Genomic DNA, 15,022 nt, shown 5'->3' with positions numbered 1-15,022 from the left:
ACAGTCTTATCCATATATGGTAGGGGCAATTTTTTCTATTTTAAGTTGTTTCTTCCCAAATGCCTGGTTTGTGTTCAGTCAATATAAAAGTAGTAGCACACAGTTACTCAGCCAAGTTCTGATGGTACCTATGTAGCTACATTCACATGCTTTTCTTTACCTTCCACCCTTATCAATGTTGAATTTACAGGTTTCATTCTTACTATTTGTGCAAAGTCGATTTGTTTTTAAAAATTGTTTAACAGTTGTCTTATATCAATTTTTAAATGGATACATAGTTTAAAAGATCTGTATAATATGAGCGTTTATTTTCGTATTTCATCCTAATTGTTCTCAGAAGTAGTTATTGTAGTTTTTAGTTTGATAGACTCAAGTGTTGTGACTTGGTTTCAGCCGCTTGTTCCTGCTTTTTTTTATGGGTAAGGATGTAGAACTACCATGAAGACAGCCTGGCCTTGCTTCCTGCTGAGAACTGTATAATATCGACATTTTCTCTGCATTGTTTTTGTGTGGAGAGAATCTTCTTCCTTTTAAGCAAAGAAATTACTTTTGAAGCAAATAAATGAGAGTCTTTATGTCTCTTTTGAAGTTACTTTAAAAGTGATATTTACTTTTGGGTATATTTTCTGATAACTTTAATGTAGCTTGAAAGCTTGCCGATTTTGTTTTCCATTTCTGGTGACTTTTCATCTTTTAACACAAGTGCCAGAGGGCTTTCTGAGACCTGTTCTTTCCTCGTCTTCCATTCACACATGCATCAGCTTTACTTTCTTTGAAGTCCTGTAATTTTTATTTCCCATGACTCATAAATTTTGGGATTTTTTTAAAGATGTATTTACACAGTAAATACAGTAGTCACAGTGAATTTTCACAGTCTTCACTGAACCCTACTTTCTTGTAGAGAATACTGCTTCTTTTAGGTCATTATTTTGGAGAAGGAATTAAATTCAATGTCTTTCCTTCTCTTCATACATATTAATTTATTAAGGCAAGGGGCAAGCTATAATTTTCATTTGGTTTATTAATATTTAAAAGTTTATTTAAGCCAGTATACAAATTAATGGGTCTTATTGCTCCATTTTATATGTGTGTCATTGTTATAATTGCTACTCCTCCAGTGGTAGTCTTTAATTGAGAGGTAATGGCATAGCCTGCCTAGTTTACATGTACAGGTTAGTCACAGTGATGTTAAGATTGCAATGTTGAGTCAGAAAAATGCTTATTGATGAATATTTTTGGATATAAGCTTAGGAAAATAGCTTGTTAAAATGATTATAATAAAAATTAAATTCATGATAATTGGGACCATTCAAATTTTTCTGATGTGTGGCTTACCACATTTTCCAAGTAATCTAAGTGGCTAAGAAAATTGTTCATAACTAGATAAATTATAATTATCTGCCTAAATGAACTAGTTATAGTTTATCAAAACAAAATTTCTGAAACTTTGGGTGGAGTAAACATTGTGTCATAATGACTTACACTCCTCATCTGCAGACTACTGCTGTGGAGACTGGATGGGACATGAGGAGTTTAGTCTAATAGCTGAGATTGAAAGAACATTTATTTCAAAGTTAGTACCAAATAATTCCCAACAGAACATTTTTTGGCAATTATTTTTTATTGGTTATTTTATTTATTTACACTTCAAATGTTATCCCTCTTCCCCATTTCCCCTCCACAGCCCTCCCATTCCATGCCCCTCTGCCCCCTGATTTTATGAGTGAGCTCCTCCAGCCATCTACCTACCCAAGTCTCACCTTCCTAGTATTTCTCTATGCTGGGGCATCAAGTCTCCACAGGATCAAGGGCCTCCCTGCCCATAATGCCAGATATGGCAGTCTTTGATATGCAGCTAGAGCCATGGATCCCTCCACCTGTTCTCTTTGGTTGGTGGTTTAGTTCCTGGGAGCTCTGGGGAGTGTGTTGTTCTTCCTTTGGGGTTGTGAACTTTTTCAGCTTCTTTAGTCCTTCCCCTAACTCCTCCATTGTGGTCAGAACATTTTTTAATATAAATGCATGAAGTTTCCTTGTCTTGAACGACTTTAATTGGATTTTGATTAGTGGTGGGAAATCACACACAGAGTATGACATTTGTGTATTTTTGGTACTAAGTAGCAAGGGACTAGATAATCTGAAGAACTGACGATTACAACATTGGTGTATTTATATGATCTCAGTTTCAGTGTTTTACTTGTAGAAGCAATTTGTGGTAAGACCTGAAAAATTATTCTGAGTAAATCATTTATGTAAGTATAAAATGCTGAAAAAAGTTTTGAAATATTAGTTCTTTCCTATTAAATACATGTGTATGTATATAAAAAGGGTAGTGTATTAAATGACATAATTGTAACAACTTGCAATGGAGCAATGCAACATTAATTAGAAACACCGATTTTCCAACATAAAATATAAAACTTAAAAAAGAAAATTTATATTTATCATAATAAACCTTAAGAATTTTTATGGGTTTTCTTTCCAGAGAACCAGAGGACGAAAGCGAACCTTTGTTCCTGAGGAAGAGAAACATGAGGTTTGAAACAGTTAAATTCTTCACATAGTGTGAACTTAGGGAAACTCTTACTTTGTGCTATTTCCATTCCATTCTTCCTATTCAGATTTGTTTTGTTTACTTCTTTTCTGTATGGCAGGAAAGAGTTCCTAGGGAACGAAGGCAGAGGCAGTCTGTGTTGCAGAAGAAGCCCAAGGCTGAAGACTTAAGAACTGAATGTTCAACTTGCAAAGGAACTGGAGATAATGAGAATCTCGTCAGGTAAATTGAATGTGGAGAACTTGTCCTTAAAGGGTCAAATCCAAATGCCCATCATTTTATTTTTTTAATGACAGATACAGTAAAAAACAACTACAGAAGAAATCCTTTACAAAATGCTATTTAGTGAGAATGCTACTTCAGAAATAAATTTTCTCCACTTACTAATGTGCTAGACATGCTTATACTCCAGATTGAGATATAAATAACAGTGAGTATGGATCTTGAGCAGGAGAATTCATTTTCTCCTGAGAATAAATTGCTAATGTAAAGAAATTTATGTAAAGAAGCTGCAGAAGTCTTTGTTCTGAGTACCTTGCACTAAGATTATTATGTTTTATCTCATTAGACCACAGTTTTTAAAGACTCTTTGCATATCATAAAAGTTGAAGTTTATTCACATTGGTGATTATAGAGTATGATTGGCAACAACTTTCTTAGCACTTCCTCATTGCTTTCCACAATGAATGTGTTAAATGCTTCTCTGTTATGAAATAAAGAAAGGTGAAAAGATGGCCTAGATAGACTTTATTTTTTGTTTGGTTTCCTTCTTTGTTTGTTTTGTTTTGTACTTTAAATTTTTTTTAAGTGAAACATGATACCTTCCAGGAACCTCAGCTGATGCTGCTCAGTGGCTACTCCTCAAGCTTCAGAGACTTGTCGTTTTAGCCATATGTATCTGTGGCTAAAAGAAGAAACTACTCACAGTGCTGGGGGTGGGGCACAGATGGAAAGCCAAAGATGCTCATTCAGAAGAGTGTTTAGTCTTTCAGAGGCCAGTGACACAAAGGTTCACACAGTGTGGAAGGGAGCCTTTTCTGAGTTCTTTCAGAAATGATGTTTAATAAATCTATAGTCAATTAACTGGAGACAAAGAAAGTAAACATTTTAAAAGGAATAAAGATGATAAAACACATATTTGTATTGTATGATTTAAAACATTTACTATTAAAATGGTGTCATGTATTTCACTCACTAAGAATATAACTTCTGTTTGTGTTACTTCATAAAAGGCATTGAGTTATAAAGTTATTGGGTTTTTTTTTTTTTAAGATTAGGAGAAAATAAAAATTTTAGTGAAGTAAAAGGATAGGAACTGTTCTATACATTAAGTTCTTTCACAAGTTAAATTTCTTTCAAGTTTAAGAAATACACATGAATGATTGTCTTTCCATTGTGATCTTTTAAAGACTGTCAATAGTGAGATCAGAAGCATAAGTATGACATAGTTATATACATAAAACTATGAATTTTTTTTTAATGATAGCTTTATATAATTATCAAAGCTCAAAGGAAATTTCCTTGGGCCTAGACATAAGGTTGAGGAGCTTGATGAATTTTGAATTATCCAAGATTTAATGCTGATGACCCACCTTTAACTATTTGAATCTGTATAGAGTATATCTTCTCTTTGGAGATAATACATTGATTCTGGATCACTTACTGTAAGATCTATAGATTCTTACTGGGTTGTATTATTTTCTTTTTGATATATTTGACTTTAGAAAGGAATACAGCTTTTATTTCAAGAAGATTTTTTTTTAAGGGCATTTTCAAACAATCATATTTTAGTTGTCTTTCAAAAAATAGATTTCATCTTTCTTCTAGACTTGTTAATTTTTTTTTTTTTTTGAGAGTGTTACCATTCTCATCTGTTTCATGGCTTTCTATTAGAAAACGTATTCCTACTCACATTATTCCAATAAGCAGCCTCTGGAATTTTGTCAGTTTTTGGAAGGTAACTATTTGTACTCTAGACTTGATGATATATAAAGCTTGCTTCTTTCTCTGGTTTGCCTTATTAAGAGATAAGAGCATAAACCATCTGTAAAACTTTTAAGGGAATTGATAGAGACACAATTGAATGTTTTCATTAATATTTTGGAGGTTAAGGCAAATATGAGGTAAAAAAAAAAGTGTTTTTTAGTTGTAATGTTATCATTCTTTTAAAACATATTTTCAGTTTAGACACCACTGTTCTTAGATTTAAGATTTTTATATAGAATTTTGTTTGCTTAGTAAAACTAATTTTATACTTAATATTTGTCAGTTTGTCTGGTGTTTCATTTATTTTGGAATTACCACCATTATTATTTGAAAAACCATTTCTCCAAGGTAGATTTTTATGGTTGTATTGTATCTTTATCATGCATACATAGCATTTTATCTCTGATTTTAATATACTTAATTCATTATTCACACAGATATCAATTAATTTATAATCTTAAGGATTGAACCCATGATTTCATGATGATCTCTTAAATATGCCTTTTTTTTTTCTTGTAAAGATATATTTTAAGGGCAGGGAGATAACTAAGTCAGCAGGGTACCTGCCACACTAACAGAATGAAACTAAGTTACATTCCTAGTACTCAGAAAGAAGCTGGGTGTGTGAAATTTTGAGTATAATCCCTTTGCCGTGGAGGAAGTGACAAGAAAATCTTGAGGCTCACTGAACTGGTGCTATGGCATTATCAGGGAACCTCTGATTTCAATGAGAAACATTGCCTCAAGTAAATTTCATTATATATTTTCTGAAATGTTTAACTTATTTCGCCAAATGAGAAGTAATAGGATTATTAAGAGGTCATAAAATTATGTAACTTATCTTTATTATAATCTTGAGGGATTCTTAAGACCAGTACTTTTATTTTCCCATCTTCTTTTTAAACTTAAACATTCCCTGATAAATTGCCTAGTAAAACTATATTGCTTTAAAATTCCTTAAAATATTCCTTAATAATACACAGTTTAAAAGCTAAAGGACAACTTGAGGCTTATTAAACTGTGGCACCTCTCTATGAATGTATTGCTTTTATAATGATGTTCTATATTTACATTGCTCACTTCCTGACACCCAGTATCTTTGTTTTCAACTATTATGCTCAAATACTTGATAAATGAATCACGGACACTTAATACACTCCATATAAACATTGGCTCTTTTTATTTAATAAAAATATTATGATTAAATTTAATCTAAGAGCAAATTGGGTCACTAAATATAAGAACGTGTATCTAGTAGTTGTGTTTTAAAGGCTTAAAATGGAAAATTGCTTTTAGGTATAATTAGAATGCACACTTGTATGTATATATGTGTATTAGGCAAGGAAGGAAACTTGATGTACATACATAAGAGTAGACATGGAGAAATTTTTCTCTTTCAAAGTATTTGATACTTTAAAAGTTGAATTTTGGAGATAAACACTGCTTTCATCTCCATTAGCTTTTTACTCTGCTATTAAATTGAAAGACTGAACTGTAAGCTTCATATTTTATATTAAGTCAGCTAAATACAACGTGATACCCTTTCCTACTTTGTAAGAGACACACCGGGAAAGATTCTATAAAATTCTTATCTGTGCAGCTTTTTAAGTTAATACCTTTTATTTTATTTTCTATATAACTGTTAGAAGCGTGCAGGTAGGAAATGATTTGTGGAGCTATTTCAGTTTTATAGCTAATTCTACATTTATAATTAACTTTTTGTTCTAACCAGTGTGTAGGGTTGTAAATTTCCTGGATCATCAATGAGATTTTCTTTATGAGATTTGCTTGGACTGATAGTCAACCTAAATTTGGCTGTCATTTTGTTAACTATTTTTCAATGATATTTTTCCCTGTTCTAATTTTGTACATGGTAGGCAAGTATCCTGCCTCTTGAGCTATAACCCCGGCCCTATAACATGGTCATTATTTTCATGTCACTGAATATCACTAAAAATAAATTACTTAAGTTACTTTTAAAAATATAACATATTTTTGTTTCCTTTAAAGAAAGATAGAATTAAGTTTCATAAAATTTTTACACCACTTGTAGTTTATAGAATTTCTTCATTACTGACTTTCTACAAACATCTAATGTAGAAATTACTATTTTTACTGCATGACTATTGTATGCATTGTGCTAGTGACTGAGCAACGTCTTGCTCACACTAGGTCATTGAATTATGGCCCCAGACTCCTCCCATCTTTCTTTGTTGCTGTTTACAGTCTCGCTAAATTCCCTTCCTGTGTGTTTTAACAAATTATGTTAATATTTTGACAACATACTTAGTCTTCCTAATTCTCATGGTAGATTGAATATAAAAGGCAAAGCACAAGTTTCATAGCTAGTTTCTCTGATGTATTTATTTCCTATAATTCATATCCTGAAACTATACTCTGTTTAATTTTAACAGGGTTCATATCAAAGCAGAAGAAAAAGCCAATATTCCAAATCTAGGCTGAATCATAATAGATTGCTTATATTTAAATGAAGGTTTATAATTATGACCTCATAGTAACTTTATTTTCTGAACTTTTAACATTTGACTTTGGGTGATGTGGTGGGATGAGTTTGAGATAGGGTTGCTTAGGCTTGCCTGGAAGTGTAGACCAGACAGGCCTTAAATATACAGTGATTAGTTTGCCTCTCGTTCCTGTGTGGTGCACCTGACAGTTATGTGCTTTATTTTTAAAACAATTTTAAATGACAATTTTAATAGTCTCTTTTCATGTTGCTTTGTAATTGATTAAGCCTCTTAGAATGGAAGCCAGTTTTTAGGCTGCTCTGTCTCTCATTATTCTAGGACAATAAAAACAAATAAATAAATATCGGCTAGTCTCTTTCATGAATAAGCAGATGTCCTGTTTAAACACCTCTGTTGGGGTGTAATTTTCATCCTTTAAGTTTTTACTCCCTTTACTTTGTAACTCATTTTTATTTTTTAAACAATATCTTTTACTATGTAGTTGTACTTGTCTTTTAGTAAAACCTGAGGGTTTTTTTTCTATACTTTAGGAGGCAATATTCTGTAATAAACTATTTATGATCACTGTTGCCTTGAACCCTATGTTTGTAACTTGTGAACTTTGCCTTCATCTCTTCTTAGTTTAATTTTATTATTAAAACTTACAGACAGTAAAGCCTGGTATCCAGGTTGTCTGGAATAATAAATGTGATGATGTAATGCATGGTTAGGTAATGGTAAACATTTCACATGTACTAATAAGAAGACATATAATTTTTCATTTCATCCTATATCTTCAATTATTTTGCTTAAATTATTTAGCAAGGTAGACAATGTTAATTGATAGTGAGTCGATTTTGGTGAGAAAACTAAGGCACAGAGTCAAGTTACTTCCCAAAAGTTATATAACTAAAAAGTAATGAATTCAAACTTACACCATCTCACTCCAAATTTCGCAATATTGGATTTTTTATGTTTTAGTTTTCTGCTGCTTAAAACTTGTCTATGAATTCGAAGCACATAGCAGAAGTCATTATTCCTAGTAGTTGTGGATCAGAGGCAAGAGGATAATTGTTGGAAACCAGTCTGTGTTATATAGTTACATAGTGAAACTCAGTCTCAAAAAAAAAAAAAAAAAAAATTTTGTTACAGATTTGTAATCAGGCTGGTTGGTGGGACTCATTCCATGCTCCTTTTGTTTTTGATGACTTTTTAGACTATCTTCATTTTTTTTTCAGTTAAATGAATGCTACAACCTTATCCTCTTAAGCAAGCTGTTTTTTAAAATTAATATTTATCCTTTTAAACTTTATAAGTCACTGTGTTATTATTTGGTTTTACTTTATATTGAATAAGTATCATAGCACTAATAACTGAAAGGGAACTGTGTCCAAGCTTTTCTAGGATATTCAATGTTTGAGAAGATACATCAACATTACCATAGTCAATGAATATGATTACTTTGTCCTTATAGTGTGTGTGTGTGTGTGTGTGTATTCAAATGTTACATGCATACATACTTAGCTTACATATATAACACATAAATTTAATGGCATGAAATTTATTAAAATTGCCATTTAGGTAAAGTTGTGGTGCGGTGCATACTTTTACTCTTTTAATCATTAGTAATAATTTTGTTCATTTTTTAAAAAGTAGTATTCTGTGGTTCTTCTGCCTTAGGAACAGTGAGTGCATCACTAGGTTAAAGAAACCTAAATGCAATGCTAAAACTTTAGAGAGGCAAATAGTTAATCACGGCATTGTGCAAAAAAAAACTATGCAAGCATCACTACGTTCATTTTGTGAATGAACTTTGTAGATCAGATGTACCTCACATAAGTTGGTCTCTTGATTATCTGTGATCTGGAGGATTGTTATTTTAATAGAGGTGGCTCGTTTAAGCATACTGATGCAAAGTAATAAATTTCAGTCCATTGAAATTCAGTAAACTTAGAAAATGAAAATTTTGTACTAATGTTCATAGAATGTCAGCTTGTCCTTGTCTGAGAAGTCTCATGCTGTTCATCCAGACATCTCTGTAGCTTGTGTAAATAGACTTTCCATGTCACATGTCATAACTGCAGAGTCACATGACATAGCTGATCCTGCTTGCCTGTTAAAATGTGTCTTCCTGTGTCTGCACAGATAATTTAGGTAACAGATTATGGTTTTAAATTTCTGTTTTCTCCTTAAGGATATAGCCTTGAAACTATTTAACCTGCCCCCACACCCATCATTTTACCTCCTTCAACTCATTCTCTAAGTTTGATATATGCCATTAGTATAATCCTGGGTTTCTTATTAACACTGTTGATGCACATGGATTAGTTGTTGACTGTACAACAGGAATGATCATTTTCTTGTTTATTGAGGGACTGTCTTCTCTTCAACTCTTCTGTTTTAGTCTAAGTCAAGTAGCAATAGTTTTCACAGTAGTGAAAAACAGAACATGAGACTTATCTGAAAACATCTAATAACTAGAAGTGTGCGAAGAATGCGAAGGCTACAATTTGAAGATTACACTTTGAGGTCATATTAGCATACTTGTATTATTACTATGATAAAAATACCCTGAGAAAAGCAGTTTAAGGAAGGAAAGATTTGTTTGTTTGTTTGTTTTCTTATCTTTGCCTCTCATTTCCTGGGTGTAGTTCATCATAGAAACAAAGCCATGGTGGCAGAAGCTTGCCTCAGGTGGTTACACTGCATCTGTAGTTAGGAAGTAGAAGGAGAAGAATGCTTGTTTCTAGCTTAGTTTCTTCCTTTTATGTAGTCCAGGATCCTAGCCCAGGGTGGGCAGATTGTTCCATCTCCTTTGACCTAGTAATTTTACACAGGCGTGCCAAGGGGCTTATCTCCCATGTGTTATTAGACCTTAGGCTTACAGTTGAGATGAGGGTTGTAGTTTATTGGTACAGCCGTGTGTGTGTGTGTGTGTGTGTGTGTGTGTGTGTGTGTGTGTGAGACCAGTTTAATCTCCAGCACTACAATTAGCCAGTTAATTTGAGGTTGAACCATGATAGTCTGCAGACAGTCTGTATCTTTGAGAAATGCAAATCATATTTCCAGAAACCAGTTCTTTAATGTTTATGAAAGCACTACATTATTAGTTTAATATGTGTATGTTGTGAGGTTTGGTTACCTGTATGTATGGAAGTCAACTTTGGTTACGTTTTCTTATAAGCAGTCTACCTTGTTTTTAAAACGGATCTATCTCTGGCTTGGAGTTTGCCAAGTAGGTGTGGCTTCTCCAGCACTAGAATTAGGAATAGCATCACAGATAACTTTTTTCTTGTTACTTTTTTTTTTTTTTTTTTTAATGAAAAGTTAGATTCTAGGAATCAAATTCAGGGCTTCATTTTTTAACAGCAAGTACTTTACAAAATGACTTGTTTGCCTAGTTTCCAAAATTGATTTGGAAATACCTTTAAGTCTCATATAATATTGGAAGAGAAATTTTAGATGTATAAAATGTTACTCAGATATAAGTAATTCTAAATAAATTATTGAAAAATATGTGAGTGATTAGTATTTTTAATATTCTTAATCTATCATATTTTTTCATTTTGATCTTACACATTTTATAGACTATCTTGTCAAAAGTCTGAGTTGATTATAAGGCATTTGCTCCTCATTTACTGTTTATTAAAAATGACTTTAATAGAAATTTGCTCTAACTTGAAAAGCTTGTCTTTTTTGTTTGAAACAAAATAAGCTGATTCAAAAAAAATAAACATGACTTATGTTATCTAGGTATGAGTATCGTATTTTGTACTGCCTATTATGTGATTGGCCTCTTTTTTTTAAAACAGTAGATTGTTCTTCATTTTCTTAACTAGGAAACAGTTTTCAGGAATATTTACATTTATCCTAAACTGAAATAAATTATGGTTATCAATTGCAGAATTAGCTTTTCAAATTATAATGCATTTAAAAGAATTTAAAGGTGAATCTAGGTCTCCCTATATCCAGCAAGCACCTTTGTGAAAAGAATTCTTTTGAATTTTGTTCTCATTTTCTTGTGTAATCTATGTTTTATTAATAAACTATATAGTGCAGCATTGGCCTGATGTTGTAAGATGGCTCACTAGCTGGCTCTTACCACTGCTTGTAAACAGCAGTTATTCTGAATCACTGCATCACTTTCAGCCAGATAACCACTAAAATCACTGCCCTGTGGTTTCTTGAAAATGCTGTAATCCTTCAAATGCCACATTAAATTGAGAGAGAAAACTATCAGTGCCTGCACAGCTATGTAAAGGATGAGCACGGACTGAGTGAGATGTTCTGGAAGAGCAGTAACCTTTCTCTGGATGTCTGCCTTTCCCATTACATTTTTGACACAAAATGTTGCAAAATGATTTAATGGTGGCATTTTGTTTTGCTGACTTTCCCTTTTTTTCATTAAACAGAAAGCAATGTTAGGTTAGGAATGTGGGGAAATATGGAGGCCAAGCACTAAATTCCATAATAAAAATCAATTTTCAAAGTAAATTGATAATAATATTTAGAAATATGTACTTCTTTCTTTTATATTGTATGTTAGCTTTACGATAACAAATCATTGTCTTAATTATATTGTCCTAGTTACTTTTTCTTATCTTTCAACTAAACTGTGATAATAAATGGCATTTTAACAAATCTGAAAAACTTTTTACAGCTTTACTTAAATTATGATGCAGACCAAACCTGTTTCCTGTGATATACAGGAGTTATCCTGCGTTTGTTTCTCATGTGGCCACTTATAACCAGAGCAGTGAAACCATATGCACTGAATCCATATGCACAGAATCCATATGCACAGAATCCATAGTCTAAAAGACAGATGCCTATTACCTTTATGATTCACATTTACATTAGAAATAAATGTTGCCATCTTGTCCTATATAATAAAGGACAGAGCTTACTTGTACATATGGAAGCATACTACATATAATTGGATAAATTAACTTGACAGTTTGCAGTTTGTAAGTCTTTTGCACTTAATTTCTTTGTTTTATTGTTGATATGAAATACCTGATTGTCCTGTCAAACAACTATTTTGGAAAAAAAAGGTTGTGTGTTATATGTGCACAATTTTAGTAGTATCTCCTTTTCTGAAAACAGTATATCAGATGTGGTAAATTGAGCATCCTTTTATCTTTTTGCTCCTGTACTTTATAAAAATACTACTTTAGCTAATGAAAGTTGGAGTACCCAGCCCCAATGCTGTCCATTGTTTCCTTTTCACTGACTAAGATTTCATCACGAGACTTCATTGTTTCTTAAGAACTCCTGGTGGAATTTGATTTCATTTGCTGGTGAATATTAACAGTTGCTTTTTCTCCTAAATATCTTAATAGAAAGACTTATGTTTTTCTTAGAAATCCATCATCTTCCTTTATTTTATGTAATTAACTGTTGTCTAGATAAAACTAACCAATTAGGACATTATGTGATGTGTCTATATGACATTCAACTACAAATATATGACATTCAACTACAAAAATGTAAACACTTTGTTAATGATGTGATTTCAGTGTACCTTAGTTGCTGAGCAAGTACATCAGAAGGCCATCAAATAAAAAGCCTTGAATTTTGGGTACAGAGAAATTTCTAAACAGCCATACTCTTTTACTCTTCATTAAAAACCTAATTATTAAGTAACTATCCTGTAGTGATGGTGCTTCAGCAGCAGTGGAAAGGTTGCCCAGGAAACTACAGACCACTGGCGGTCTCTGAATGAAGGCAATGGCAGAAGTGCAACATGTACTTTCAGGAAACTGATGGCTCTAGTTTAGAAAACCAGACAGGTTCAAATATAACCTGTATTTCATAGTAAGAGGCAATTAATTAAGTCTGACTTTTCTGGACATAAGCTTAGCAATAAAAATTAAAGGCATTAATTGTGAAGCTGAGGCTATTGAAGAAGGAGTATTTGTAAGGATCATTCTAGATGCATATCCAGAAGTTAGCACAGATTTATTTTTATTGATTGCGTTCAGTGTCCATGGCACTGTGTCACACAAGGACATTTCCATCCAAGTTTATATTTCCCCTGCTCCCTCCTTTCCCTTGTTCCTTTTTTCCCTAGACCAGTGGCTCTCAACCTTCCCTAATGGCTGTGAGCTGTTAGTACAGTTCCTCATGTTGTGATGACCCCAACCAAAAAATTATTTTTGTTGCTACTTCAAAATTATAATTTTGCTACTGCTATGAATGCTTTTTTTATTTATTTACATCTCAAATGCCACCCCCACTGTCAGTCCTCCTTCACAGAGTCTCTGTTCCCATTCTCCCTCCTCTGGTGGCGGGAGTGGGGGTGACCCTCACTCAGTATTCTCCTACCCTGGCACATCAAATCTCTGCAGGTTTAGGTACATCCTCTCCCACTGAGGCCAGACAAGGTGGCTCTTGTCAGGGAACAGATACCAGAGTCAGGCTAAAGCTTTAGAGACCCACATGGAGGCTGGTCTACATATGTCTGTTGGGTATGTTCCAGGGACCTTGTTACACCTTTTGATTGGTATTCGGTGTCTGAGAGCTCATAGGGGTCCAGGTTAGTTGACTTTGTTGGGCTTCCCATGGAATTCCTATCCTGTTCAGGGCCTTCAATCCTTTCCGCCAGTTCTTCCATAAGAGTGCCTGACCTACATCCAGTGGTTGTCTATGGGTATCTGCATCTCTGTAAGTCAGCTGCTAGTAGAGCCTCTCAGAGGACAACCATGCTAGGCTCCTGTCTGCAAGCCTAACAGAGTTATCTTTAATAGTGTCAGAGATTGGTGCTTGCCCATGGATTGGGTCTCAAGTTGGGCCAGTTATTTTGGTTAGCCATTCCTTCAGTCTCTGCTCCTCCCTTGTCCCTCTATTTCTTTTAGAAAGGGCAAATTTGGGGTTGAAAGTGTTGTGGTGGGTTGGTGTCCTTATCCTTATCCTTATCCCCAATGGCAGTCCTGGCTGGCTACAAGAGGTGACCTCTTCAGGTACCATGTCCCCACTGTTAGACATATTGGCTAAGGTCACCATGTTGTCTCCTGGGGCGATATTCAGAGTATCTGATATGTGATCCCTCTGAAAGGGTGGTTTGGCCCAAAGGAGTCATGACACATGGCATAAGAGTTGGTGCCCCACCCAGTTTTTCATTTCTGTTTTTATGACATACATACATACATACATACATTCATACATACATACACACACACACGTACATACATGTGTTATTTTGTCTGTGCATACTCTTTAGGATCCACAAATGAAAGAAAACATGTATCTTTCTCTGATAGCTTAGATCCCTTAATATGATTGTCTCTAGTTACCCCAACTTGTATATAAGAATGTTCTTCATAGTACTTTTTATAGTATTGAAAAAATTCATAACCAATTAAATGCCTAGAATTAGGGGAAGAATTAGTGAATTATTATGCACAATAATTTCTGTTCTCTTAGTCACCTATTTTAGCATTTACAAAGAGTTCTTGATGGACAATTTGGCTCAAACGTGCTGTTTTGGGGCTGGGAATAAAGGTGCATGTTATTAATCCCAATATTTAGAAAGCATAGCCAGGTGGACCTCTCTGATTTCTAGACAAGATTGCTCTATAAAGGGAGCTCCAGGCTAGTAAGTGAGACTTTGTCAGAACCTGCCAAAAAACAAACAACAACAAAAAGCAATTTGAGGGCCTGAGATTTTTCAATTAATGAAGTGCTTGCTATCCAACTATGTAAACCTAAATTTTATCTCTGAACCCACATAAAAAAGCTGAGCATAATAATCTGTACATGGAATTATGCACTGGAAACCGGTGAATCCTGGGAGAATACTGGGTAGCCAGTTTAGCCAAATCACTGAGCATCAAGTACAGGCAGACCTTGTCTAAAAAAAGGAAAGAAAGGAAGGAAAGAAGGAAGGAAGGAAGGAAAAGAAAATAGGGTGAGGAAGACACATACATGTATATACATCTGATTTCTGACTGTTTGATAAGTGGGGAAAGAAAACACATTAGGAAACTGAGAATACGAGTGAATCCTGAAATGAAGCACC

General features: G+C 33.7%; 1 protein-coding gene across 6 annotated transcripts in view; it reads left to right on the top strand.

Annotated features, from left to right (window-relative positions):
• Nucleotides 1-15,022, top strand: part of Phf14 (PHD finger protein 14) — a 199,169-nt gene that overhangs the window by 82,214 nt on the left and 101,933 nt on the right. For all 6 annotated transcript variants that reach the window (XM_034519007.2, XM_034519006.2, XM_034519005.2 and 3 more), the window contains 2 exons: nucleotides 2,483-2,533; nucleotides 2,652-2,773. In XM_034519007.2, coding sequence (XP_034374898.1) covers nucleotides 2,483-2,533; nucleotides 2,652-2,773 — 173 coding nt within the window. The remainder of the gene's footprint in view (nucleotides 1-2,482; nucleotides 2,534-2,651; nucleotides 2,774-15,022) is intronic.

This window comes from Arvicanthis niloticus, chromosome 15 (genome assembly GCF_011762505.2).
Source record: "Arvicanthis niloticus isolate mArvNil1 chromosome 15, mArvNil1.pat.X, whole genome shotgun sequence".
NCBI lineage: Eukaryota > Metazoa > Chordata > Mammalia > Rodentia > Muridae > Arvicanthis > Arvicanthis niloticus.
This window is presented reverse-complemented; position numbering and strand designations above follow the sequence as displayed.